Genomic DNA, 25389 nt, shown 5'->3' with positions numbered 1-25389 from the left:
AGTGAACGAAGTGTCTAGTCAAAATCCAACTACAGAATTAGAAACAAAGATACCTGAGAAAACTAAAAGAATAAGAAAACCAAACCAGAGGTATAAGTCACCAGAATGGACGTATGTGGCACTGCCTGAACAAGGAGAAGAGGCAGACAGTCAAGGAAGTCCAGAGGAGGCTTTACTGAAAGAGGTTGCTGAAGAAGAAGCTGTGGGAATCCTGAGAGTTATCTTGTCCGACATTGGAGAAGAGACGGATGTTCAGGACCTGATACAGTTTGATGATGATGAAGAGACAGTGAAAAGTGATGAAAATCCAAATTGAGTAAATCCAAGGAAAATCACTTGGAGGGGAAAAGAAAAGAAGCAATTTTAAAACTAGTAGATTGTAAAAATCTGTTGGGTACTTGCTGCCCTTAAAGTTCGGTAGAGGAGTAGAAGAGGCTAAGTCAAAAGACACGGTCAAAATTAACAGAATGGCTAACACTGAGAATAATAAAAGTAGATGTACCTTTCTGAAAAGATGGTGCAAGATAAGCTGCTGCTGTACAGGTTTATTAATGCTGCTTTGGAGCGTACTTGCTCTATTGATTTCATTTAGAGTCACTATAGACACTTTAGAAGGTCATACTGAGAACAAAACTAATATAGGGAAAAGTTCACAGAAAATAGTACCAACTAGAACTAGCAATATACATATACATAAGGATAGGTCAATTAATGATTTTTCTAGCAATGTTTTTTCTAAATTGTTGTATGAGTACGTAAAAACAATGGAAGTAAGGGATTGCTACGTTTGCATGCAATTACCTGCCTCTGTTTCGGAAGGAGTGACTTATCATCATCTTCCGGCTACGTATGGAATTTCTTGTAGTGTGCTAATTAGTATATTTTATCAATTAGGGAAATTAGATTATAATATGTCTAATGTAGATAATATTCTTGGGCAACTGCCTATGAATAAAGCACTGAATTCTGCAAAAGAAGCTAACACTTTAGGTGAGATTTTTTTAGAAACCAAAGAATTAACCTTAGAATATGTTTTTAGAAACAATTTAACTTGCAGTTTGAAGGGAGAAGAGAAGAATTTTCTAGACATGGTTCAGAGAAGAAGGTTGAACATGCACAGGAAAGCAGAAGGGCATAAAATGAGTGATACGATGTGGGATATTGAGAAAGAAAAGGAGTTGAAAAATGGAGCCAGTCCAACTATGGCTATAGATGCCCCACAGAAAGGTAAACTGTGCATTACTAGGAAGAGATCCCAGTATGATTATTATTTCATAGGGACTAGTGAGTGCCATGATACATACTTCATTGCAACCGGATGGGGATTTAGAGGAGGAGAAGATCCAGTTTTCCCGGGAGTGTATTATATTTGTGGGAACAAGGCTTATTACCGTTTGCCTGACCATTGGTTTGGCACATGTTATATTGGTCTGGTCTTTCCAAAGATTTTTCACATGGATAGAGTAGATGATGCTGAACATTCTAACACATTAACACGCTATAGAAGAGAAACATGGACAGAAATTGTAGGAGATATTTTTGGAGCTTTGATACCAGCAGTGGGAATTTCTTTGAATGCTTTTGGCATTCGGAAGCTATCAACAGTGGTGGATCGCTTGTCAACAAGCACCGCTGGAGGTTTTCTTTTGGTTAATACAGAAATGGTTGCATTGCGTGCTATGGCGATGCAAAATCGACTTGCCCTTGATATTCTTTTGGCAAAAGAGGGTGGAGTCTGTGGAATGCTGAAAGTTCAACATTGTTGCACTTACATTCCTGACGAAAGCAAAGATCTAAAAGTTTATATCAAAAATATTACTGATTTGCATGAAGAATTAGTACCACTGGAAGCTGAAAGTATCTGGACTAAAATGGCTAATAAGATGATTGCTATCAAACACTTTGTAGCTAAAATAGGTAGTACCATTTTTGGTAAGATATTATTTCCATTAACATGTGTAATTGTTGCATTATTGATCCTTAGATTAGGGTGTATGTGTTGTAGGTATAGAAGAAATAAAAGAAAATCACAAAAGAAAATGTTAAAAGGAGACAAAAGAAACCAGAAAGAGATCCACAAGAAATAGAATTAGAAGAGCTAAGAGAAAGCATATACATAGAGACCAAGAAAGAAGATGAATTGGAAACAAGGGTTTGAAAAAAAACGAACAAGGAAATATTTTGAATTTCTTCCAAAAAGGGAAATTAAATTGATTTTGGGGTTTTGATTTTGTGGTGATAAGATATCACCAAAGGGGGGATTGATGGAGCAGGGTTTTTACTTCAAACCCGAATACCTGTTTCATTTTCGCATGTTATAATTAAAAGTACTACTGATTAATTATTAATTATTAAAAGTTTGTCGAGTATTGTCTAACCAACCTTATTAACAAGAGAATTACACGTGGGAATGCTATTGCATGGCTAAAAATTATAAGTGAACTAAGTTGGTGAGCAAACTGACAGAAATACTTGTTGCTTAAGTAATGTTATTGTGTTTTGAGCTTATAATTAATATGCATTAATGGCTTCTGATGTCGCAAATGGCTAGATAAATACACACACATAAGGGTATTAGCAGGGGAATAGCACTGTATAATCATTTCCGGGCAGTAATTCTGTTTTATGTCTATTTTCACTTAAGTTGACTAATGTGGCCTACCAGAAAATGGCTACCACCCGCAGCCTGCATTTGAGTTGATGGAAAATTTTGCAAGGAAGCTTCGCGCTGCCTGTGACCTTGCCCACTCGACAAAACTGAAAAGCCATGATCATGACGACAAATCCAGGATGAGTGCCAAGAGCCCTTGAACATGAAAATTTGTTTCTAAAATGAATGCTGAACTTATGAACTAATGATCCCACGACTGGGATACATTTTATCTGGAAAAGACATCCGTAAAAGTATCGAATTAGTTATGGACATCTTTATTTCCTATTCATTATTTGGGACAATCTAAGTGTGGGAAAATCTCACACTGTAGCGCAAATGTACCAAGATGACATTATTTCCGCCATTCATCCGATCAGAACAATGAATTGTTACTTTACAGAATGTAAATTTTAGTATAAATATTAGTAGGCTAGAGAGGTTTAGCGCCACTTCTTCCCGAACTGATGATTCGAGGTCCCTATGCTGACGGAGAGGACGGTGACTCTACATGACGGCAGGAAACTCTGTTTCTTCTACTAAGGACCGGTTCTGACTTAGGATCTGACATTTAGACAGAATAGGTAAATATGAGAGAAATGAATTTGCATTTAATTGGCTTTTCTTACAATTTTAGATAAACAAATAATTCTGTTTGAATCTCTGTGTCGGGTGATTATTTCTGGTCATGTTTATTGAATTTATTCGTGTATTCTTTGATATGTTTTCGCTAGATTTAAAAGCAACTAAGTAGATGCCATTGACCTCAAAGTACATGCAGATTGGATAGGTAGTATTGAAAGTGTTTCTCCTTATACAGAGCACGGATAGAGTGGTAGGATGAATGTTGGTGTAATGGGCCCCACCAGCGTGTGATGTGTGTGTGCGTGTGTGACTGTGAGATCACTCCGTCCGTGGAAGTAGAGGGGATTCGGAAGCTCCAATCTGCACCAACTCATATCCAGGGTTTACACCGTGAGGTGTTGAAACGTGAGTCACAAACCCCTCGCCAGAGGAAACCTTCCTAAAAACCTTTGGCTAGGACTAGGTCCTATTCATGTCAGCAGAGATCAATACTGATGGAAAAGAATTCCCCAAGTCTGGACCATATCCGTGACGTCACACGGAGAGCAGTCAGTAGACCTGTGGATTCTTGGGTTAATGATTTACCTAGAGTGTGCTTGAATGCAGAGAATCCTCTGACTTATGGAACAGGAAGTCACAGGAGTGAGTGCGTAAACCCACACTATGGCCCTCACCCAACCCCACCTCTTGCCACCAAGCCAACACTACCTACCTGGGTCTATAGAGGGAGAAGGCACCAGCTAACAAGTTACCAAAAGAGGTTTGGCAAACGAGCCTCTACAACAGACAGTAATTATATTCGAGTGAGCGGTGTCCGGGACAAGAGACTCCTCCTATAACCGATGGGCCTCAGCTGGGCTGGTGGTGATCTCCCAATAGACGTCAATGAAGTGCTGAGAAGAACAACACTCAGGGCCAAATGTGCCACTTTCTCACACAGCGCAGCTGCTGCGCTGCGTGAGAAGGAGAGAGCAGTAGAGCGCCATATATACTAAAGTACAGCACTCTCCTTCCCTCTCCGTAACGCAGACACAGAAATGTGCAGCCATGCAGCTGCCCGCGGCGATGCAGAGCGCCCCCCTAAGAGGGCAGCTCCTTAGTGCTGCATTCGGCTAGCGCCTGCGCTCTACGGGACACCGTGGGAGTCCCGCCACCCCCACTCTGTGCTTTCCCAAGCCTTTCTGGCACCTGGGGAACTGGGGGTTAGATATTTATACCAGCCCAACACAGGCGCTGGCCTCCTTGCTGCAAGGGTGTTCCTGTGAGTCTAGCATAGGTTTTGTACTGGAAAGATAACCTTCCTGTACAAAATACCATAATTAGACTAACTTTGAAACTTGTCCCACTTTGTGTGCGTGCTGTACAGTGCAGCACAAATGCAAAGTCAGAAAAGAAAGGAGAAATAAAAGCATTTCACTTTCAAAGCCCCTATCTGAAATCAGCACTGTTTTCTGACGCTAAACCTGGTCTTCTTTTTTAAGTAAATAGGGCTTCACTTCAGAAACCTTGGGTGGTTTCATGGTAACGCCCATGCGCCACCCATGGTACGCACCCTTGGCGCTAAGTAATGTGTTACTTTCAAGTAATTTTCCAGCGTATAACAGGTTTTACAATGGAAAGTAAATAGGTGAAAAAAGATTTAGGGTGGTTATCCGTCTCTTTTTGACGCAAACACAGCATTACATCTTAGTAAATGGACCCCTCCGTGTGTATTCACAGGTTGTGGAACTGCAGAAATGTGCTAAAGTCGAGTCGACACAAAGTAGTCAACCAATGGTAAGATCAGGGCACCGGGGCTGAAGAAAGCTGTCCCTGTAACAAGCTGATCAAGAATATCTGTTAATCTGCACCTCTTGGTATTAGTAAAAGCCCAGCCACTTCATCATCCATCATTACATTTTTCACAACTTTCACATCTGCAGTGTGGCAAAGTGGCTGAGACTGCTTCCTGCTCAGTGCACGTCACTTTCCAAAGCCCTCAATTCAACAGTTTCAACACGAACCCAAACCACACAATGTTTGGGCACTTTAAAAAGCCACTGGGGTTGAGGACTCGTTTGTCACAAAGTGCCTTGATATGCATATACCTACTAAGTGGATGCTAGTTGATTGACAAGCATGATGTCCTGAATTTGTAAACATCCTATTATGTAAAAGGCCAATTTCAATCTGAGTCTATGAAACTAGTATATCAGAGAAACATGATTGGATCTATCCAGTTCTTATGTTTTGATGTGTTCTGATAGACTATGTTAGAGGTTTTCGTAGGCACACGCACCCATAGGTTTCTTGGCGCTGCAGAGACAGGACATGCCGGATTTTGAAGAAACACTGGGCTCACATACATGCAAACAGGTTCAGAGGCCAAACCGCTTGGAAATATCCATTGAAATTCTCCGGACTGGTCAAGTCTTTTGGTCCTCAGAGTCTCCCACCCATTCATGACCATCCTGGCCTTTCCTTGTGCCATTCCAAATATTTGGGATGCGCCCACCCGTTGCACCCATGGATGGCCGGCTTGCACTGGAGAGCCGTTGTCGCTTCGGCTAGTCAAAGACTCACCTCTGTCTGTATTATCCTAAGATATGGTTGGCCTGGACTTTTGTCTATATTTTGTTGTGTCTAACTTGAGGTTTTAAAGCCCCTTCAGCTCCTGACTTTAAAGAAAGTGCTGATAATTATGCCTAAAATATTGTCAAAGAATTAGTCAAGGATTACTGTAATCTCGACATTTCAGGCAGTAATTAAAGTGTGTTTTTTGCAATCCTTAGTCCACATTTTCTCTTTGAACCCAAGAGTAGGACAGCGAGGAGCCTTTGACTCAACAGACAGGACAAACCTTCAGCGCTCTTGCCGCTATGTCTTCTGGGGTGGAGAAGAAAGCGTCGTCGACATCCAGAGTTTGAAGCTCGTCATGGGTGGTGAAGAAGAGGAAGAAGAAGCAGTCGTCGTCCCCCACGTTCTTCACCCAGTGCAGAGTGTTTCTCGGAAAGAAGATGACCTGTCCAGCTGTGACGTTGTATGTCGTCACTGTCTCGCCCCCTTCGTCAACAACGCCAATCCATGCAGTACCCTACAAAATAAAGAAGTGCGCTTTCTTAACTTGAGGGGATTAGCACAATGGCATTTTCACATGAATATGCATTTGTGATTTTGTTTTACTTTTTTACATTTAAGACGTATCAGAAATACATTAGTCCTCTTTTCCATAAAAATTACTTATTTATACTTCTAAGGCTCTTATTATAACCTACGTGGAACGAAATTAACGCATGATGATTTTATGCGTTAATTTTAAACCACCTGATTCTAAATTGTTTGGTTTTTACTCCCCCGGTTTTACCGAGTGTGGGAGAACCAAACACAATTTATCCTGATGGAAAAAACTGCCTGAAAAATCGCTTGAGACTTTGGCCTTAGCATATCTGGCAACTTACAAAATCACTTCGCCGTGTGGGAATGTATGTTGGGAAATTGGCGAATTCCTTCTGCTGTTTCGGTCAGAAAAATTGCTACCCAGGTAGTTCCCCATTCCATGGGATTTTACTCATCAGTGCACGGTACTGGGGTGATTGTACTGCATAGTGATGCTGAATTTGCATGCAAATATGCTGTGCAGTAACAACTGTCGACTTTGGAACTGGGGAACCAGGTTAAAATACAAGCATTGGATTAACATCCTATGATTCTTGGCAAATCACTTAATCTCCTTATAAAACCTCCTGAGATCACTTAATCTCAGTATCCCCAACTCATAAGTAGGACCTCAGACATCAAATTGAGCATAACTAGATTTCACTCTGAACTAGGGGAGAGCGCTTTCCATGGCACCAGTTGCATTACATGAGTACACATTCAGTTTCCAGATTCGAGGTCGACCGCCCTAGCCTTTAGGCCATTAGCCATTAGGCTGGCCTAACAGCTAGCGCGGTCGACCTCGAATCTGGGAACTGGGTTCGAGTCTCGGCAATGACCCTGAACATCCTGTGATTATGGGCAAATCGCTTAATCTCCCCGAGCCCAACAAATGAATGTGAACTCATGTAATGTAACTGATGCTAAGTAAAGCGCTCTGAAACCCGTTTTGGATCAAGTTCGCACTATATTAAAATAATGGATCTGACCATAGGGTATATCTATGATAAACCCAGCACTCCATTCCAATCCCAATAATAGAAATAGATGGGTATAAAATGCATTCTGACCTTATAAATGTCAGGCTAGGTCAGTCAGATCAACCTGTCTAGTGCTACAATAGTGACCGATAGTCTCAGCAAAGGCAGGAATAACAACATGACTTTCCATGATGGTTGGTTGTAGCCTGGAGTTGTGTTGGGAATAACATTGGTCACCCCAGGCAAGTGTGTAAGGTTTCTGGACGTTTACGTCCCCATAGGTGGTAAATATTTGTTTTACAAGTGTGCCTGGTTAAGTGTGCAGCACCTCATTTGAATTAATTTGTCATGGTAACAGACTATCATAACCAAAATACAGTCTGGCAGAAATATCAATTCTTAAATATTGTTTACAAAAATATCACCCCTTTGGAGTTAATAACAGAACATTTACGCTCAATGGAGGGATGTTTATGTGCATGAGTTTTATAGCACAATGTTTCTGTTGGACAACATTGTTCGAATATTCTGACGAGCAGAGGCATGGTTACAAATCTTCAAGATTGATGGTCATTGATTAGTGAAAATGATACCGAACTTAAACCCAAGTGGAACTCTCAGGAATCATCCGGTGCTCTTTCTAATATACAACAATGTGTCATCAGGCTGAAAATACAACAGGTGCAGTAAAAGGGTAAAGAAGGCAGGTGATCTCTACCTGCAACAAGAAGCCATGTTCATTGGCATTAAAATGCCAGTGTGGTGCCCGCAGGCCTTTGCTTTTGATCCTCAGAGTTCCTGCTGTCATCCTGGACTGCTCAGAGTTGAGGCTTGCCCCAAACTTGACTTCTTCGTCACTGTCATAATTACCGGGGTCTTTCCGGAACCGCGCCCACTGAATCGCTCCTCCCTGAAACTCGTACACCTAGAGAAGAGACATGTGATGTTGATGAGAAGTCCTATAAAGACTGTCACGTGCAGGGTTATTTTTTATTTCAAATAATTTCATTGAGTTTTATGAAAGAATTTCCATCAGAGTAACAAGGATAGCAAGTACCTTGTGCGACATGGAAGGAAGACATGTACACGGTTAGTATTAGTTAAACGGGTAGAAGATTGACATATATCACATTCATTGTCATTCGTGGTAGTATGGAGTGATTGAGACCTGAGTGAGGGGCAAAAAGAAGGGGAGGCAGGTGAGGAGTAGGAGGGAAGGAAGGAAGGCTAGGGTACTGATCCAGACAGTGAGTGCTATTCTAAGTAGGGGTTGAGTAATCATGTCCTTGATGGTGCGGAGGAAGGAATAGTGTATGGTTAGTTGATCGTATGTTTAGGAAGGGGGTTAACTTTTCTAAATACGCCTCTAGATTACTCCATAGGGCTTTCAAAGGTTTTGTGGAGAAGTGCTGGTTTTGAGTGTTATTGTCTGCACTTTCTATGAAACATACCCATGCCCACCATGTGTGGAGGGAGATATTGTTTCCATTGAAGTGCAGAGTTCTATTAGGTCTCAGACAGATTAAAAACCATCCATTGTGTAGAGATTTTCCTGAGATCTCGGTTCTGAGGTTCAGGCCGGGTTGGCCACCGCAGTCACCTTCAGAAGTGCAGATGCCACGAACAGCGGCGAAACTGGTCGCCCTGTTGAGAAATCACCATAAGGCGAACTCTATACTCCCCCCTTCTACCTCACGTAGAAAAAAACATATCTGCATCAACGCTACTCAATGAGGGGACGGCTCTCACCACATCTTCTGTGACACAAGTTTCTGATTGCTGCTCAGCATCAGCACAGTATGTCTTCCTGGCTGCCTAAGTCGCAGGGCATTGGACCCAACATGAGCCGCATGTGCAGGACTACAACTCTGACAGACACTGGAGTCAAGCTGAGAAGCAGATGATCACAACTGAACTATGCGTTTGAGAGCAGAGCATTTTAAGGGTGGGTTCCTATCCATCAATCTAGGTAAACCTGCAATTTTATTAAAATTTCCCTCGCTTGGAGCGCTTATCCGCAGTCCTGCAAAACCTATCTCATGGAATGGGGTCAGTTTTGGTCCTACAGTGCCCCGCGATCCTTCTGGATCTGATGCTACAGGACTAAGCCATAGGCATCGCACCATAGTTTTTATTAGGACAAGTGACACCTGAGAAGAAGGGGTACTTGGATGGCCTAGGGCAGCGAAGCTAGGACTAGGGGCACCAGATGAGATGTGGCATAACGGCCAGATCTGCCAACTGTTGAGCTGGGGAACCAAGTTCAAGTACAGGCGTCAGCTCAGCATCCTGTGATTCTCGGAACACCACTTAATCTCCCCGATCCTAAAAAAAGAATCTGCTCTTGTGTGATGTAATCTGGGGTTTATGTAAAGCGCCACAGCGCCCTTGGGCCGAGTTCTTGCTACATAAAAACTGCAAAAAACGGAGGGAGCGCATTTTCCTGGCCTGGGCAAGGTATTTCAAACAGCAGTTGGCTGCACTTCTACGGGATGGGTTCTTATAATAAGATTCTGAGCTATCACCGGAAAAAAATGACTTTGCTAAGAAAAAAAGTCGGCAGCATCTTAAAGAATTTAGAAGTAACTAAATATGAGAACAGAACAGTGCATTGTACTGCACAATGTCCTTTAGGTCCCTTCACTGTCCTTGTTCAGACACAGGTATGGGAGAGAATAAAAGTGTACGTGGGTTCCTCCCATGCTTCACTCTCACTTCAGCCATTTCAGTTGAACTATTTTCACAAATTTTTTTTTGCTAAAGTAACACAGATCTGATAAATCAACTTTCCTAAATAACTTCCACTTAAACAGGTAGTAAAGAGGATAGAGTAGGTGCACTGTCCAAGTGTCACCAATAATGCTGGACCACTGGACCTTCAAAAGTAAGGATAATGCGTCCTATTTGCAATGAGTGAGTGTGAATGTTTGTAGTACTCCTGCCTTACTCTGGATTGACAATAGTAAGCCAGGAGGCCTGCTGGTTACGCCTGTCTTACTCCTGATAATCAGGAGTACTACCACAGTATGCCCCCTTTTTGTGACACTGTTATGAGAATAAAACATGGCAAACATTGGAAAAAGGCAATGTTTACAGTGCATTATGGACATGCTGACAAACACTCACACCTTTGCCCTTCATCCCACACCCACCAATAACCTCAAGCTGATGCAAAATCAGAGGAAATTGCAGCCTCTAGAACTGATGGTGATGGGTCTGCCCTAAAGGACTTCCACAGAGCATGCTCTTACCCACCAGAGCTTCAAGCATTTCAGCAGATTCAATTGTTGAGATTCCTGAAGTAGGGATTGTGGCTGAAAATCTATCTGTCTGAAGCCTCCTGTGATGTTTAGGAGACGATATGAGTGGGCTCTGCCGGCCAAGCTCGACAATCCGGCATTATCCTGCAGGAATCCCTACCTGATCGGCGGATACATGCTGCTCCTGTGATCCCCATGAGGCGAGGCGCAGATTGTTAGCTCCGCTGCCCTTCAGCTTGACTCTTTGGCGGAGAGCGGCCAACCGGTGCGGAAGCCCGGCCCATGTCTCCGGGCCTCGGCCTTCCTCTCTGCCGACTGAGGAGGCTCTCTGCTGCTTCCCACGGCCGTGACCTGCTCCGGTGGTGACATCTTCGGACTCCGGGTGACGCTACGCTCGCACCCAGAGGCGCTTGAAATTTGAGCACAACTTCGGTGGAGCGGGCGCTGACCTGACACTGTGGTCATCTTGGGGGACTTATTGAACTCACCTGCTCCTTTGTGTGGACGCCTTGGCTACTTTTCCTCCCGCCGCCGCTTGCTGACACGACGCGGCCGCCGTGCGGAGGAAACCTCATTACCCAGGCTCCCTTGCTCCGGGGGCGGACACAGGTGACGCTACGCTCGCGCCCAGATGCGCTTGAAATTTGAGCACAACTCCCGCGTCGCGGGACTGCGTGCGGGCAGCGCCGGGCGAAGCCCGGGCAAAGGGCGGGCCGTCTGAGGCCGTCCAAGGACGTATGAGGACGGGACGGGCTACCCCCCTTAAATTTACGGCCTGACCCGTTATTGATAAGGTCACGGACACAAAGGTACTGTTGGGTCACAAGTTCTATTTACCTGTTTTACATAGCGTTGCATTATCGCCACACATAAGTGAGCTATTGTATCCGCTCAAACTTTAATTGGTACTGACGGGTTGGCACAAACGGTGTCGAGTATAGTGTGGTCTTAGCTACTCGATTTCGTGAGATATGTCCAAGCAAAGGGTTCCCTCTGTGCCTAATACCATGGACAACTATCTTGTGCAGGTTGTAAATAAAATTAACAGTGATAGAAGGGCATCACTAGGATTAAGTTGTTCTCCTACTCCCCCCACGATGGGTTCTATGTCAGATCCATCTCTGGAATCCCCATTACAGGTCACTGGTAGCGTTGTTGACGATGTAGAGGTTCTAGCTAGTGACATTTTCGAACTAAGTGCATCTTCCGCTATTAATTTACAAACTAATATTGAAGATGAAGTAGTTCCAGTTATTGAAATACAGAAACCCCTGTCTCCCGTCCCCTTACCCATGACTAGAGTTGTCAGAGCATGTAGAAAAGCCCAGGGCAAAAGTGGCGGGTCATGTGCAGGAAGGAAAAAGACAACCCCTGCATCTAAAACCATAGATAAGAAAGAGGTAAAGGGGTTACACAATGATAAAGAGAACGAGGATGAGCTATTTATAAAAATTGCTAGTATGGTTGACGCAAAGATTAAGTGCATTATTAAACCACTGGTGACTAAAATCGACCAGCTCACGGCAGAGGTAACAAGACTGAGTGTTCTGCTAAACAAATCAGTGGATGAGGTGGGTAGTATATCAACCCTGGTGTCAAGTAGACTTGCACCAAATGTGGAGCACCCTAGGCGTGGGGCAGGGCCAGAAGAAAAAGTGATTGCTAATCCTCCCCTTACCGAATCCATGGTTGATAAGGACGGTCAGAATTTAGTTAATGAAGTTCCACCACCAAGACTTGCTATTCCGTTCCAAGAGAGAGACACATTTCAATGTATCACCGAGGCTTCCCCACTTGTATTAGTTTTAGCTAACGTACCTACCTTGTTGCCTGGCAATGTGGAATCTACTTCTTCCTTGATTAATAAATCGTTGCATTGGTTGTCAAAAAATATGAAGATGTCTCCCTGGGGTGAACAACAACTAGCGGGGGAAATTATTATGGCAAGAAGAGTAACATGGTTAGGGGATAATCCCAAAAAATTTGTGGGCGACTGTATAGTTCTTAACTTCTCAAATGCAGGTGTACTCCCCAACGTCTTGGCCAATATATTTCCCCCACAAAGTAGGTATACTGCTATAATTCCACTAACTCTGGAATATTTCTATTGTAAGGGAGGCTGTGTAAAGAAACCGATGAGATTAAGATCTAAGTGGTATCCCACCTCTAACAGGGGTAGGAGCGATCCAAACAGCAATTGGGGTATCAGCCTGGAAAATAGGTTTGGGGTCTTGTTTGACCTGAATGAATGCGACTGACTTGAGAGGGGTGATAGATTGGAGAAAAAGATCCAAGATAAACCTGAAAGATTGTGTGCTCCTCTAGCGCAGAGATTAACACTATCGAATGTGGTTCTTATCCCCCAACCTGAAACGAGGGGAGCATCTAATCACCCAGAGAGTCAGCCTGAGAATATTGATTTAGTCCAATTGATATGCTCCAGCCCTTTAGATAAATGTGCCAGTTTAGTGTCCAAAGCACTAATAATAGAGCCACTAGGTAGCTCATGCACCAATACTGAGCATATGATTGAGATGGAGGGTGAGACCCAAAGTTCTTTAACAATTCAAAACCCTCCTTGCTTTTCAACAGCTGAGGCAGGGTTGACTTTTCTTTCTTGGAACCTTGCTGGAATTAGTAATAAGTTAACATCTCCTGAATGGTGTAGCTTTGTTGACCAGTTTGATATCATCCTCTTTCAGGAATCCTGGTCATTGGTTCCAGTACATCGTTTGGGGTTCCTTAACTTTCAATCACCTGCTATTAAAAAAGCTAAAGAACGACCATCAGGGGGTTTGATAATCTGGATCCGCCAATCACTATGTTGCAAAATTAAGCAACAGAGCTCCCTATCAAATGACATCTTATCTGTGAACATCACATGGGCACCTGGTCATGGAGTAGCAATTTTTATGCTAGAGGGATGGCCGGGGGACATATATCTGATGTAATTACTGCTCTCGACCTCCAGCTCATAGCACTCCCAACCCAGTCGTCCATCATTGTGGGAGGTGATGTCAATACCACTTTTGAGCCACTTGGACCTGAGGGTCAGTTTCTTGCTGCTGAGGAGGATAGCAAATGGGGCGTCCCTCAGTTGGAACTTCCCGTAGTTAAAAGATGGTCAGCAGTAGCCATCCAACTCAAAGCTTTATGCCTAGAGAGAGGGCTCAGAGCTGTTAATGGGCATACCCCGTCAGATCGCCAGGGTGTAAAAACATTTGACAATGGTAGGTTTTCCAGTCGAATAGATTACATCCTGGTGGATATTAGAGAATGGCACAGGCTGATTGATATGACCATAATATCCAGGGTGGAAAGCGATCACAACCCACTCTGCATGGAATTCAAAGCATTTAATGGGTTTAGAGAATTTAATTTAGGAGGGGGGATAACCACCTTGGATATTGTAGCATCGAATAACATGCGCCACGTTAAATGGGGTAGATTTATTGAGAACCTGGAGAAGTTGGAGGACCTTAAAATAGCGGTGATAGACGAAGTGGCAAATCTGAACGTTCAATCTGCCAATCAAAATTTTCCCCAAATTATGCTTGAGGCTCACACCCACTTCTTTAATAAACTCCAAGGGTTCTTTATGAAATCCATAAAAGCAGACAAGATTAAGAAAATAAAAACACCTGAGGCGGGATGGTACAACAAAGCTTGTAAAGCTGCCCGCCAGAACCTCAGTGCCGAACTTAGATCTAGAAATATTCTAGGTGTAAGAAAGGCCAGAGAGACATATAGGCACACACAGAAAGTGGCCAAGAAACAGTGGGACGAGGCGTGGCGTGATCTGAAACATGCCTGTGTAGCTAAAGATCAGAAACAATTTTGAGCCATAGTTAAATGGGATAGAGGAGGGATCGCCCAACCGCCACAAAACAATGTTGCCAAACACCAATGGGTAGATTTTTTTAGACCACAATACGCCTGTAGTCCATCGGAAGGAGAGTACACACTTCCCCCCACCATCTTTTACCAAAAGCAGCTATTTACAATTAAAGATGTCAACTTGGCACTAGACTGCGTGACTGGGGGGAGAGCCCCAGGTATGGATGGCATACCAGCTGACGTGTTTTTAAGTGACAGACTATCTTGGTGTCAGTATTTTCAATGGTTGGCTAATTCTGTGGCTATGGGTGCGCCCATTCCCACCTCATGGAAAGGTGCGGAAATAATTCCGGTTTTTAAAAAAGGTGACAAATTACTACCTAGCAACTATAGACCTATCAGTCTAATAGACTCAGCCCAAAAACTCATAGGTCGCTTAGTTCTAAACAAACTGCAATCTTGGGTAGAAGAAAATGACACCTTGTCCCCGTACCAAGCTGGTTTTCGACCCTGCACTAGCTCAGTTGACCAGGTTTTTTATTTTCTTGCGCTTTACTGGAGGAACGTGACTTTGACTAATGGGACTCTTTATGCGGTCTTTATAGACCTGAAATCAGCCTTTGACCTAGTCCCTCGTTCCAAACTTTGGAGGGTTCTTGCTGAAGCAGGGATGGCGCCGGAACTGTTAACGTTTCTCGTCCGCCTGCACGAGAACAACTACGCAAGAATTAGGTGGGGGGCCCAGGGTGAGGTGACCGACTCATTTCCTGTCGAGCGTGGTGTCCGACAGGGGTGCGTTCTGGCACCCACGCTGTTTTCAATATTCATCAATGGCATAGTAGACCATCTTAGTAGTTCCCCCACGGACGCTCCGGTATTAGCAGGGGCTCGCGTGCCAGTCCTCATGTTTGCAGACGACACGCTGATAGTTTCCAGGACGCCGAGTGGGCTGCAGAAGGCAATAAACGCGTTTGGAGATTTCTGCGAAGCACGTGGACTTGAGATAAATACTTCCAAAACTAAATTCATGTCCCTGAACTCACGGAAAACTTTCAGAGGTGCAATTAATTTTAACGGTATCCCACTAGAACAGGTTGAGGCATTTACGTACCTAGGAATATCTCTCCAGAGCAATATAAGCTGGAAAAGTCATATTGATATGGCTGCTTTAAAATTCCATCAGTTGGCGGGTGCAATTGTTTCTAAGCATAAACTTTCCTTAACCAAGCCTATTATTCCTGCCTTAGAAATCTACAACATGAAAGTCATAAGTGCCTCTTTGTATGGCTCGGAATTGTGGGGTTTCTCTAACCTGCAACAATTAAGATTGGCAGAGAACAAGTTCTTACGCTGTTTAGCAGGGGTTCCCCAAAGTACACCAACTGTCCCGCTTGCATATGACTTGGGCAGGAAAAAAATAGAGGACATAGCACGGCTACGTCCTCTACTTTATTGGAGACGGATTATGTCAACCCCCGAATTAGCCCATTATGCTACCGCCCTGAAGGACATCATCAGGGTAGATCGTTTCCATTCCATCCTATGGCTCAAGGAAATCAGGAGCCTGTTATCAAAGCTGGAACTAGACTACCTTTGGGATGTCCCAAATGGCTCAAGCTTCCCGTCAACTATTAAAAAAATGTACTGGGATATGATTTTAATGTCTGCCAACAGTTCTGGTCCAAATGCTAAGTTAACTGATCGCTTTCTTGATATTAAACCTATACCTTCTTGTGAAGCTTACTGGGATATTATAGAAAAGGTCTCCGATAGAAAATTGTATTTTCAGTTTAGAATTGGGACTCTCCCTGTAAAAGCGTTCACCTATAAATGGTCACCTACCCAGGACAATAAGTGTCACTGCTGTAAAGATCTGATTGAGGATATTTGTCATCTGCTCTTCGTATGTCCTCTGTACACCAGCCCCCGTCGTAAGTGGTTAAATCCAGTGTGCATAAATTTGGGGACACGTAGCTGTAAAGAGGCCTTAAGAATACTTGAATCAGACTGTACACCCTGTATGGCAGTTGCTGTCGCAAAAATTTTAGGGTGGGCTTGGATTATACCCCTTCGCACTTTAAAGCCTTCAGAAACTATCAATGAACCTCTGACACCGATTAATGAATAATGGAAAATTTTAAGAATCATGTTTGTATCTGAAATGTTTTAATTTATCGTTGTTGATATTTTTTAACCTTGTAATCGACAGCATCATGTTTTAATGAGTTTTTAATAAAAATGATTTTTAGCTAGTAGTATTTAAAGTATGCGTTAGGATGTTTACATGCTTTTATGACTTGCTGTTGAATAAAGCTTTGAAAATTTGACAAGAAGATTTGCAACTGCAGTGTGGTTTGTGAATTATTTGAGGCAAATACTATCCGTAGATGGCAGCTTCGGTGAGTAAACATATATTCATGGCATACCTTGGATTTGCCCAGATGGTTCAGAAACCCAAAGCGGGCATCAACCTTGTTGCCTGTAGGCGCGCTGGTGCTGGGTGCTGGGTCTCTGCCAGCGCTGTCTTTGCCCGGCTTGGGGCTATAGTGGCCAACGTAGACCAACGACAGGATGAGGACTCCAATGGCCGTTGTAATGAGACAAGCCAAGAGGCAAACCAGGAACATCTTCAACAGGGACCAGGACGGCTTTCTTTCCTGCAAGAAGAATGAATCAAAACAGAAACTTTTTAAGAATTACAAAGTGTCTGTAAGTCATTGAGCCTGCTTCTGGTTTTAGAAGCTACTGAAGGACATAACTCTACAAAGGAAAAAGCTAACTTCCCTCAGCTCAGTTCATTGGACGATCTCTGTTATATACGGGCAAACAGGACATTTGGATTGGTTTAGAGGAAGTGTTTTTTAAGATGGGACAGAAAATATATTAAGAAAATCCTTTGTGATCAACATGAACTATGACTCCCACGAGAAACCAAGGTTTACAAAACATTAGGACATTCCATCAAAATCTCTAAATCAGAAAACTCGCAGTTTCCATGACCTTTTAAAATCAAGTATTTCAAACTATTACTTATCTCTCGGTACTTACATAATTTGTATCTTTATTAACAAATTTAACAACACGTGTTTAACTCCTTCAGAAGAATACAAAAAACGAATAGGGTCCTGCCAAACTGCGAGCCTATGTCCTCAAGTTATGTATGGACAGCGGCAGATGGAGAAAGGGGGCTCTTGCAGAGAGGGGGCCATCAGACACAGGTTCAGCGGGTGTGGGCCCTCAGATTCAGGCCAGGCAGCCAGCCTTCTGAAGGGCTTTGTGCTAAGTGATTGATTGGGAATGTGGTGGAGAGCGAGACAGGATGTACACTTCTCAGTTTCCGGGTCTGGTTGCTGGCAATGGTATGTCCCACTTGTTTGCTACTGTGCAGGCTGGGAAGGGACTAATTACTGGGTCATTCTATCGCTGATGACCACTGTTCCATATGAGGAGTATTGACCGGTCCTGTCCAATGAAAGGGGAAGCATCTTTGCCCAGTGCTGCTGGTTCTTATCTTGTGAAGGAACAGGAGCGTTGGCAGGTTTTGGTGCCAGGCTGTTATTTAAAGTAATATCAGTACTCGTGGCCAAAGCTGGAACCATCCCAGTAAACCTATGACACCCACACAATATGGCTTCCACTGTGTCACCACGCTGGTCCGCCACAGAGAATGTCCCTTTAACTATATCCACGAATATACAAGCATTTAAACACTGCGATGGCGCCTGGTCCAGTGTTTCCTGCTAGGCAAGAGATGACTCCTGTATCCCTCGCAGTACGTCAACAGGATAATTAAAATCACTAGAAAGTTTATAAAACTCTGGACTGAATTGCACTGACAAATTATTAGAGGGTGGTGCTGTTAAGAACTTTATAACATGCAGTAGAACCCGCCAATCACTGCTAAACAAACAACTGAATCCTTGGATAATCTGATGAATAATAGATTAAGCTGACAGATATGTTGAATACGTTTTAAATCAGTACTTAATGAATGAGCACACGTTTAAGACTGGTAAACTGTGACGTCAAAACTGCCTTAGGATTTAGAGTGTGTGGAAACTAGTGAATATATCACTGCTTCACTTAAACGAAGTACAGAAGTGCAATAAAAATAGGAACACTGCTATAAATGCCTCCTTATCAGATAATTGCTGAATCTATAATGAAATAAAAAGGAAAGGGAGCAGAAGGTTTACCCGTCCTCAAGTGACACCTGCTGTTCATGTTTTGCACGGTAAGTCGCCTTCCACACTGTCTGTTGTGTCTCTGGTAAGGACAGTGTGACAAATCAGCTACGATATATTGTTACTGTAGAATGGCGACGTCGTTTCTCATTACAGGGGAGTATTGATGTCACCAAAGGACTTTAACAATAGGATGAGAAAAAACAGAAGTCCCATACTCTCGTATGCAAGATAAACATACTGTGAAGGTAAGTTTCTACAGGTAAGCAAGGTTTGACTATACATAGCTCCGCCTATATGTACCTTGACGAGATGTATATCTGCAGGTGGGCAGAGGTGGAGTTCAGAATAGTAAACCCATACTTACCTATTTGCACTTACCTGCTCAATATTTTCGACTACGATATTTTTGAAGCATGGTCAGTCTGTCCAATGAAAATATGTGGATAAGACCTGAGAGTTGTGGTTCAGATTTCCTACACAAATGTTAATTCCTTTTCATATAACACATCATCCTTAAACAAACTTACCACCATCTCGGGACGATACGGGGGTGTCCGTTCCGGCTCTGCTTCGGTCGAGGGGGGTTGCAGGCCATTTTCCCGCAGTTCTAAGGCCGGATTGTCCATTCTGGACAGGAGCAGATGAACCGCACTCGTGTGAAGGTCTAGGGCTGTGAAGGCTCGCTCTGTGGAAGCCGGGACCTGCCCTCTTATAGTCCACGAGGAGGAAGTAATAATGCCTGCTCATAAACCAGGGATGCCACAACGCATACCTGAACTAAGGAAAGACGCACCTGTGATAAGATGCAGGCAGAACGCGCCTTTCCCAAAAGAGCCGGGTTCTTCACATTTCACAAGTGACGTGAATCAGCCTGATAAAGATACAATGAGGAAGAAAAATGCAGCCTGGCACAGGGCTCGAAGATAACGGAGCACCGAGGATGTCCCTTGTGACTATTGGCTTTATCGATTTACTCAACACCACAAGTTCACATGTTAACTGGTACTTCACCTCCTGTCACAAGGTCGTCAAACTAAAATATTGGCTCAAAATGCTTTATTGATATAAATTCAGAAGAAAGATGGTAAAAAAACAGTGCTGTGAGCATAGTTTCCATTGGAAGCCATTCCAGAGGAGGGGGTGTTTACTTTCAGAGTGAGATTGTAAGCAAAGTCTGCTGCCCTTGGTGGAATGAGCTGCTCTATATGTGAATGACTGTGGAGACACTCATACAATTATGAATCAGTTCAATGCATAAATTATCATTCTAACTGCATTTATATAGCGCTTACTACCCCTGAGGAGGCGTCGAAGCGCTTTTCGGAGAGTAGCACGCTACTCCGGAACAGGATTAGTGGCAAATTAGTAGAGATATTATAAAATTAATTTGAGCGGTGGACATGTGATTCTGTTAGTTGGATTGAAAGGACAATGGAAGAACAGAAGAGGGAAGGGTGTGGAAAGTGTTTATTTGGAAATCAAGGCACTTAGAGGGATTGTGTGCAAACACTATCACACAGCTTTACTGATCCTTAGAAAAGAATTGGTAAGCGTGTTGTTCCCAAACCCTTACAAAAACAGTCTTTAAGTTTTACAATCGGGCCTGTACTGGGGCAGAAATAACATTGTTCAAAGTTTTGCTAGAATTCATGAAGCTAAACTGCTGATTGTAGGTTTCCAGAGGCATGTAACCAAGCCCTTACTTAGCCATGGACGACATTTAGGGGTCGCCATGGTTTGCAGGTGCAACCCCTGGCTTGCCCCTTGTTATCCCTGGCACTGCCTTTGCGACCCTGGGCCTCAGAGGTGTCAAAATCAGTGCCTGGAACACAGGAGCAGCTCACCCTAATGGATGCTGTTTGGAGCTCCATCTTCCTGGTTTTCCATCAAATGTTTATTGCACAAATAGTGAATAATATTATTGACTATTAATGTAATAAAAGATGGAGTATAATTAGCTGGAGTATGACCCTATTTGACAGCTGAGGTAAGGAAAACATGCATTTAAATGTATGTTGTATGCATGCTTGTAGGTGAGTGTGTTTACTGTTTATCTGAGAGTGTGTAAATATGTGTTTATGTTTAAGCATGTGTGTGTGTGTGTGTGTGTGTGTGTGTGACTGAAAGCAAAGGTCAAATGGTGTGTGATGTAACTTCTGCTACCCCTGGTATTTTGGAGAATTGAAGCCCATGTACTTAGCCCACTGCTTCCAGCCTGTTAGCAGCGACTCTCAAGAGAACATCAGATCCACACCGTGCTCAATCAGTCCTTGGCCTCTTTAATGAAAGTGAGTCTAGGGAGGGGCCATTAGTGTCAACAGAAATGGTGATATTTGGACAAGTGTTAAATCACCCGCAAATTGTCTGCATCACCCACAATTAGATGTTTGCACCTGCACTTAAAGTAAAACCTTTCACTCACAATTTACATTAATTACCCATAATACTGAGACATTGGAAGCCTAGATGACCATCTATGTGAAAGGCCAAAGGTCAAAGAAGGGAGGGAAGATGTTGATGACTGGGAAAAGCTTGACCTTGAAGAAGTCGAGGAGTCCTGACTGCAGAGTAAAATAATAGATGTAGCTTATGGTGAGAAGGTGGTTCTGTCCATCAGCCCGGATTTTTTGCTTTTTGATCAGCTGTTTTTGACCATTTGCCGTTTGAGGACTGCACGTTGGAGACTGCTGTTTTGCGCAGCCCAGATACTGCGTATAGGGTGCCTGGTGCAGAAGGAACTCTGCAGGGTTGGGCATTGACCTGGGATATGACTTATAATGTTGATGTACACAGATAAGGAAAGTCAGTGTGCTTTACTGTCTGGTCTGTAGAGACCTACCATTATACACTAGGGGGAAGACTGTTTTAGCATGCAGCTCCTCTCTCCTTGGGTCTACAGACACCAGGGTCATACCAATGTACACTGTAACTTGTCTGAAAAGAACAATCTTGTAAAGTCCAAAGTCATAATGGTACAGCTTATGGATCATCCAGGAATGTCATGTTTCTCTGGCTCAGCTCAGGATCAGAGCCCAGGCCTGTTGTCACTGAGCTAGGCTGGGTTAATTACTTTTCCCTTCAGCAGCAGGAACAAAGGCCTCCCCCACAAAGGGAGCAATTAATCTGGCTTAGGTCAGTTCTAGAAGAGAAAGGGGGGGCAGGACTGTCAACATCAATCAGCCAGCTGTCATCCTATGCCAGGAAGAGGGCCGGCCCAAGCGTACTGGACAAAGGGAGGGAGCTCAGACTCTGGAGCCAAACCAGCAGGAGGACTCCTTTGAAGTGCTGCTGAGGTAGGCCCTGGCAGTGATGTCTGTGAGGGGTGGAGCTAAGACCCCCCCAGAGCACATGTGGCAAGTGACTCCTGGCTGATGCCATCTTGAAGTATCCCAGAAGGCTCTGCAGGGAGGTTGGGACAGGGGCGGAGAGGTGATGTGGCACATCACAATAGGCTAGAGGTGCATCCCTGCTGGAACCTCCCGCCCCCACTTAAAAGGTCCTTCACAAGGGGGAGAGCACAGTTGAATGTGCTTTTCTGCTGAACACTGGGACTGGAGACTTTCGCCATGGACAATTGGACGGAAGAAGCTTGACTCTCATCTGGACTAAGGACTCTGCCTCTGATTGACCCAAGAACCAGAGGGGCACTCCCCCAGGACCAGGAACACTGGTCCCCTAAAACCACCTGAGGACTAGTTGAGTGCCTTTCCTCACTCAATATCTATGGGGCCATGTAAAGCCATGCAGGATGGCTTTGCGCCGCCTCATAGATAGGATTGAGAGGCCTGTACCACCGGATCGTCATAAAAAGTGATGCTCTGGCGGCGCACGTCTCCTGTAAATTAGGGCCTATGTTTAAAGTGCAGCCTGTTAATAAAGATGTATGCTGCTCCCTCCCTCTAGGGGTGATAGTGCTTAAAATATAAATGTGCTACAACAAACAAATGATGGACGGAATGCTGACAATGCAGACATTCTCCCCCAGTCAAGAGATCTGGGTTAAATCCATCGTTCTTTTGCCCACTACGCCACCCCAGTTCAGACATGGCCATATGCAAATCAGTCTTGACCCTGTGCCTCATGGGAACAGTCCAGCCCGAACTGCCAAGCCATGTCTTCCCTGGACCGGAATCAAGCATCCTAGGACCAGTTTCTGGCTATCAGCCGTCATCAACCAGGATAGCTTGACTCCTGTGGCGTAGTGAGCACGGGACCCACGTCTGGGCATACCCATCCCACTTAGGGCGACAAGCGCTACAACAAACAAATGATGGACGGAATGCTGACAATGCAGACATTCTCCCCCAGTCAAGAGATCTGGGTTAAATCCATCGTTCTTTTGCCCACTACGCCACCCCAGTTCAGATATGGCCATATGCAAATCAGTCTTGACCCTGTGCCTCATGGGAACAGTCCAGCCCGAACTGCCAAGCCATGTCTTCCCTGGACCAGAATCAAGCATCCTAGGACCGGTTTCTGGCTATCAGCCGTCATCAGCCAGGATAGCTTGACTCCAGTGGCGTAGTGAGCACGGGACCCACGTCTGGGCATACCCATCCCACTTAGGGCGAAAAGCGCTACAACAAACAAATGATGGACGGAATGCTGACAATGCAGATATTCTCCCCCAGTCAAGAGATCTGGGTTAAATCCATCGTTCTTTTGCCCACTACGCCACCCCAGTTCAGACATGGCCATATGCAAATCAGTCTTGACCCTGTGCCTCATGGGAACAGTCCAGCCCGAACTGCCAAGCCATGTCTTCCCTGGACCGGAATCAAGCATCCTAGGACCGGTTTCTGGCTATCAGCCGTCATCAGCCAGGATAGCTTGACTCCAGTGGCGTAGTGAGCATGGGACCCACGTCTGGGCATACCCATCCCACTTAGGGCGAAAAGCGAACGATGGATTTAACCCAGATCTCTTGACTGGGGGAGAATGTCTGCATTGTCAGCATTCCGTCCATCATTTGTTTGTTGTAACGCTTTTCGCCCTAAGTGGGATGGTCCAGGGAAGACATGGCTTGGCAGTTCGGGCTGGACTGTTCCCATGAGGCACAGGGTCAAGACTGATTTGCATATGGCCATGTCTGAACTGGGGTGGCGTAGTGGGCAAAAGAACGATGGATTTAACCCAGATCTCTTGACTGGGGGAGAATGTCTGCATTGTCAGCATTCCGTCCATCATTTGTTTGTTGTAACGCTTTTTGCCCTAAGTGGATGGGTATTCCCAGACGTGGGACCCGTGCTCACTACGCCACTGGAGTCAAGCTATCCTGGCTGATGACGGCTGATAGCCAGAAACCGGTCCTAGGATGCTTGATTCCGGTCCAGGGAAGACATGGCTTGGCAGTTCGGGCTGGACTGTTCCCATGAGGCACAGGGTCAAGACTGATTTGCATATGGCCATGTCTGATCTGGGGTGGCGTAGTGGGCAAAAGAACGATGGATTTAACCCAGATCTCTTGACTGGGGGAGAATGTCTGCATTGTCAGCATTCCGTCCATCATTTGTTTGTTGTAACGCTAAAATATAAATGTGACACTACTTAAGGGCTGTGGTCAAATTGTGTAATTCATGCTAACAGTTATGATGAGTACACAGCCGAGTCATGGAAAGACATTTCCTCTTGAATGCTTTATTTAAATTATGAGACTGACAACCACTTGTGACCAAAGCTTTCATGCTTTATTGCCAGTGTTTAGTGCCCTCAGTCATGGTTATACATAATTATTGCATTTATTCCTATGATGACATGATTGTTGAGGTAATGAGGTTGACAGCCGCTCACTTTGGTGCCAGTATTGAGTGCACTCACTCCAAGTTATGTTCAATCCTTGCATTTAGGAACAAGGTAAGGTTGAGACATGTGAGTTGTGGTAGTAGCCTCCCCTTTGGGAGGGGTAAGAATGATTACGCAATGTCATCAAGAAATATTTCCATCAGCTTGTGTATATTTGTAAATTGCTGCGTAGTATTGCGCAGTGTGTGTGTACTAAATGTAATTTTCCTTTTTCAAAAGAAAAATCAGACTGGACAATCATTTACTGGGTGTTATTATTGTGTATCTGTGAACGGTGATTACCAGCCCACACCACCTCTCTTGAGTAGGCCTTAGACTGCTCTGCTTCGCTACCATATGAGAGTCAAGCGCTACAATGTGGTGTTTGGTTCCCAGTGGAGGACAAATATAGACCCATTACTTGTGCAGGCCACACAGCCAATTACTCACTTTCTAACACTAATGAAATGAGAGAAAAGGTGAAGGGCTAAGAGAAAGAAGAGCTAGACTGATGGAGGGCGAGAGTAGATAGTGAAAGGGGAAGAGCTATATGTGAGGGGAAATAAGGAACTAGGGTGAAATGCCCAGGCGGGGCTGAAGGAGTGAAAGAAGGCACAGAAAAATAAGAGAGCGTAACAGTAGATGACGATAAATGTCAGAGAGGAGTCTCGGTTCAGGCACAGACCATTTACCATCTGCTCTGTTGTATTTGGTAAGAAATGCAAGCAGGTTGGTCAGTCCTTTTGGCACCTGTTGTCTTCAGAGCTCCCATGTACATGTTGGAGTAACTCATCCAGTTCAAGTATTTGTGTTGCATTTTGGGACTTGTAGTCTTGATTTACACTGGAATAAACAGGAGTATAGATTGCACCTTGTAAATCAAATAAATATGGACTGGGTGAGCTAATCAAGAACGGATCTGAGAAACTTGAGACCTGTGTGTTCACTGGTGAGCCTTTGCCCCTAGATGGTTT

General features: G+C 44.2%; 1 protein-coding gene across 1 annotated transcript in view; it reads right to left on the bottom strand.

Moving 5' to 3' along the window:
- The window catches only part of LOC146863978 (uncharacterized), a 42307-nt gene extending 22993 nt beyond the window's left edge, over nt 1–19314 (bottom strand). The window contains exons 1-4 of the mRNA XM_085629963.1: nt 19162–19314; nt 16874–17104; nt 8069–8275; nt 6075–6308 (exon numbers count right to left, since the gene is read on the bottom strand). Coding sequence (XP_085486089.1) covers nt 6075–6308; nt 8069–8275; nt 16874–17104; nt 19162–19260 — 771 coding nt within the window. The 5' untranslated portion in view covers nt 19261–19314. The remainder of the gene's footprint in view (nt 1–6074; nt 6309–8068; nt 8276–16873; nt 17105–19161) is intronic.
- Nucleotides 19315–25389: the final 6075 nt, after the last annotated feature.

Source organism: Triturus cristatus, chromosome 2_1 (assembly GCF_964204655.1).
Source record: "Triturus cristatus chromosome 2_1, aTriCri1.1, whole genome shotgun sequence".
NCBI lineage: Eukaryota > Metazoa > Chordata > Amphibia > Caudata > Salamandridae > Triturus > Triturus cristatus.
This window is presented reverse-complemented; position numbering and strand designations above follow the sequence as displayed.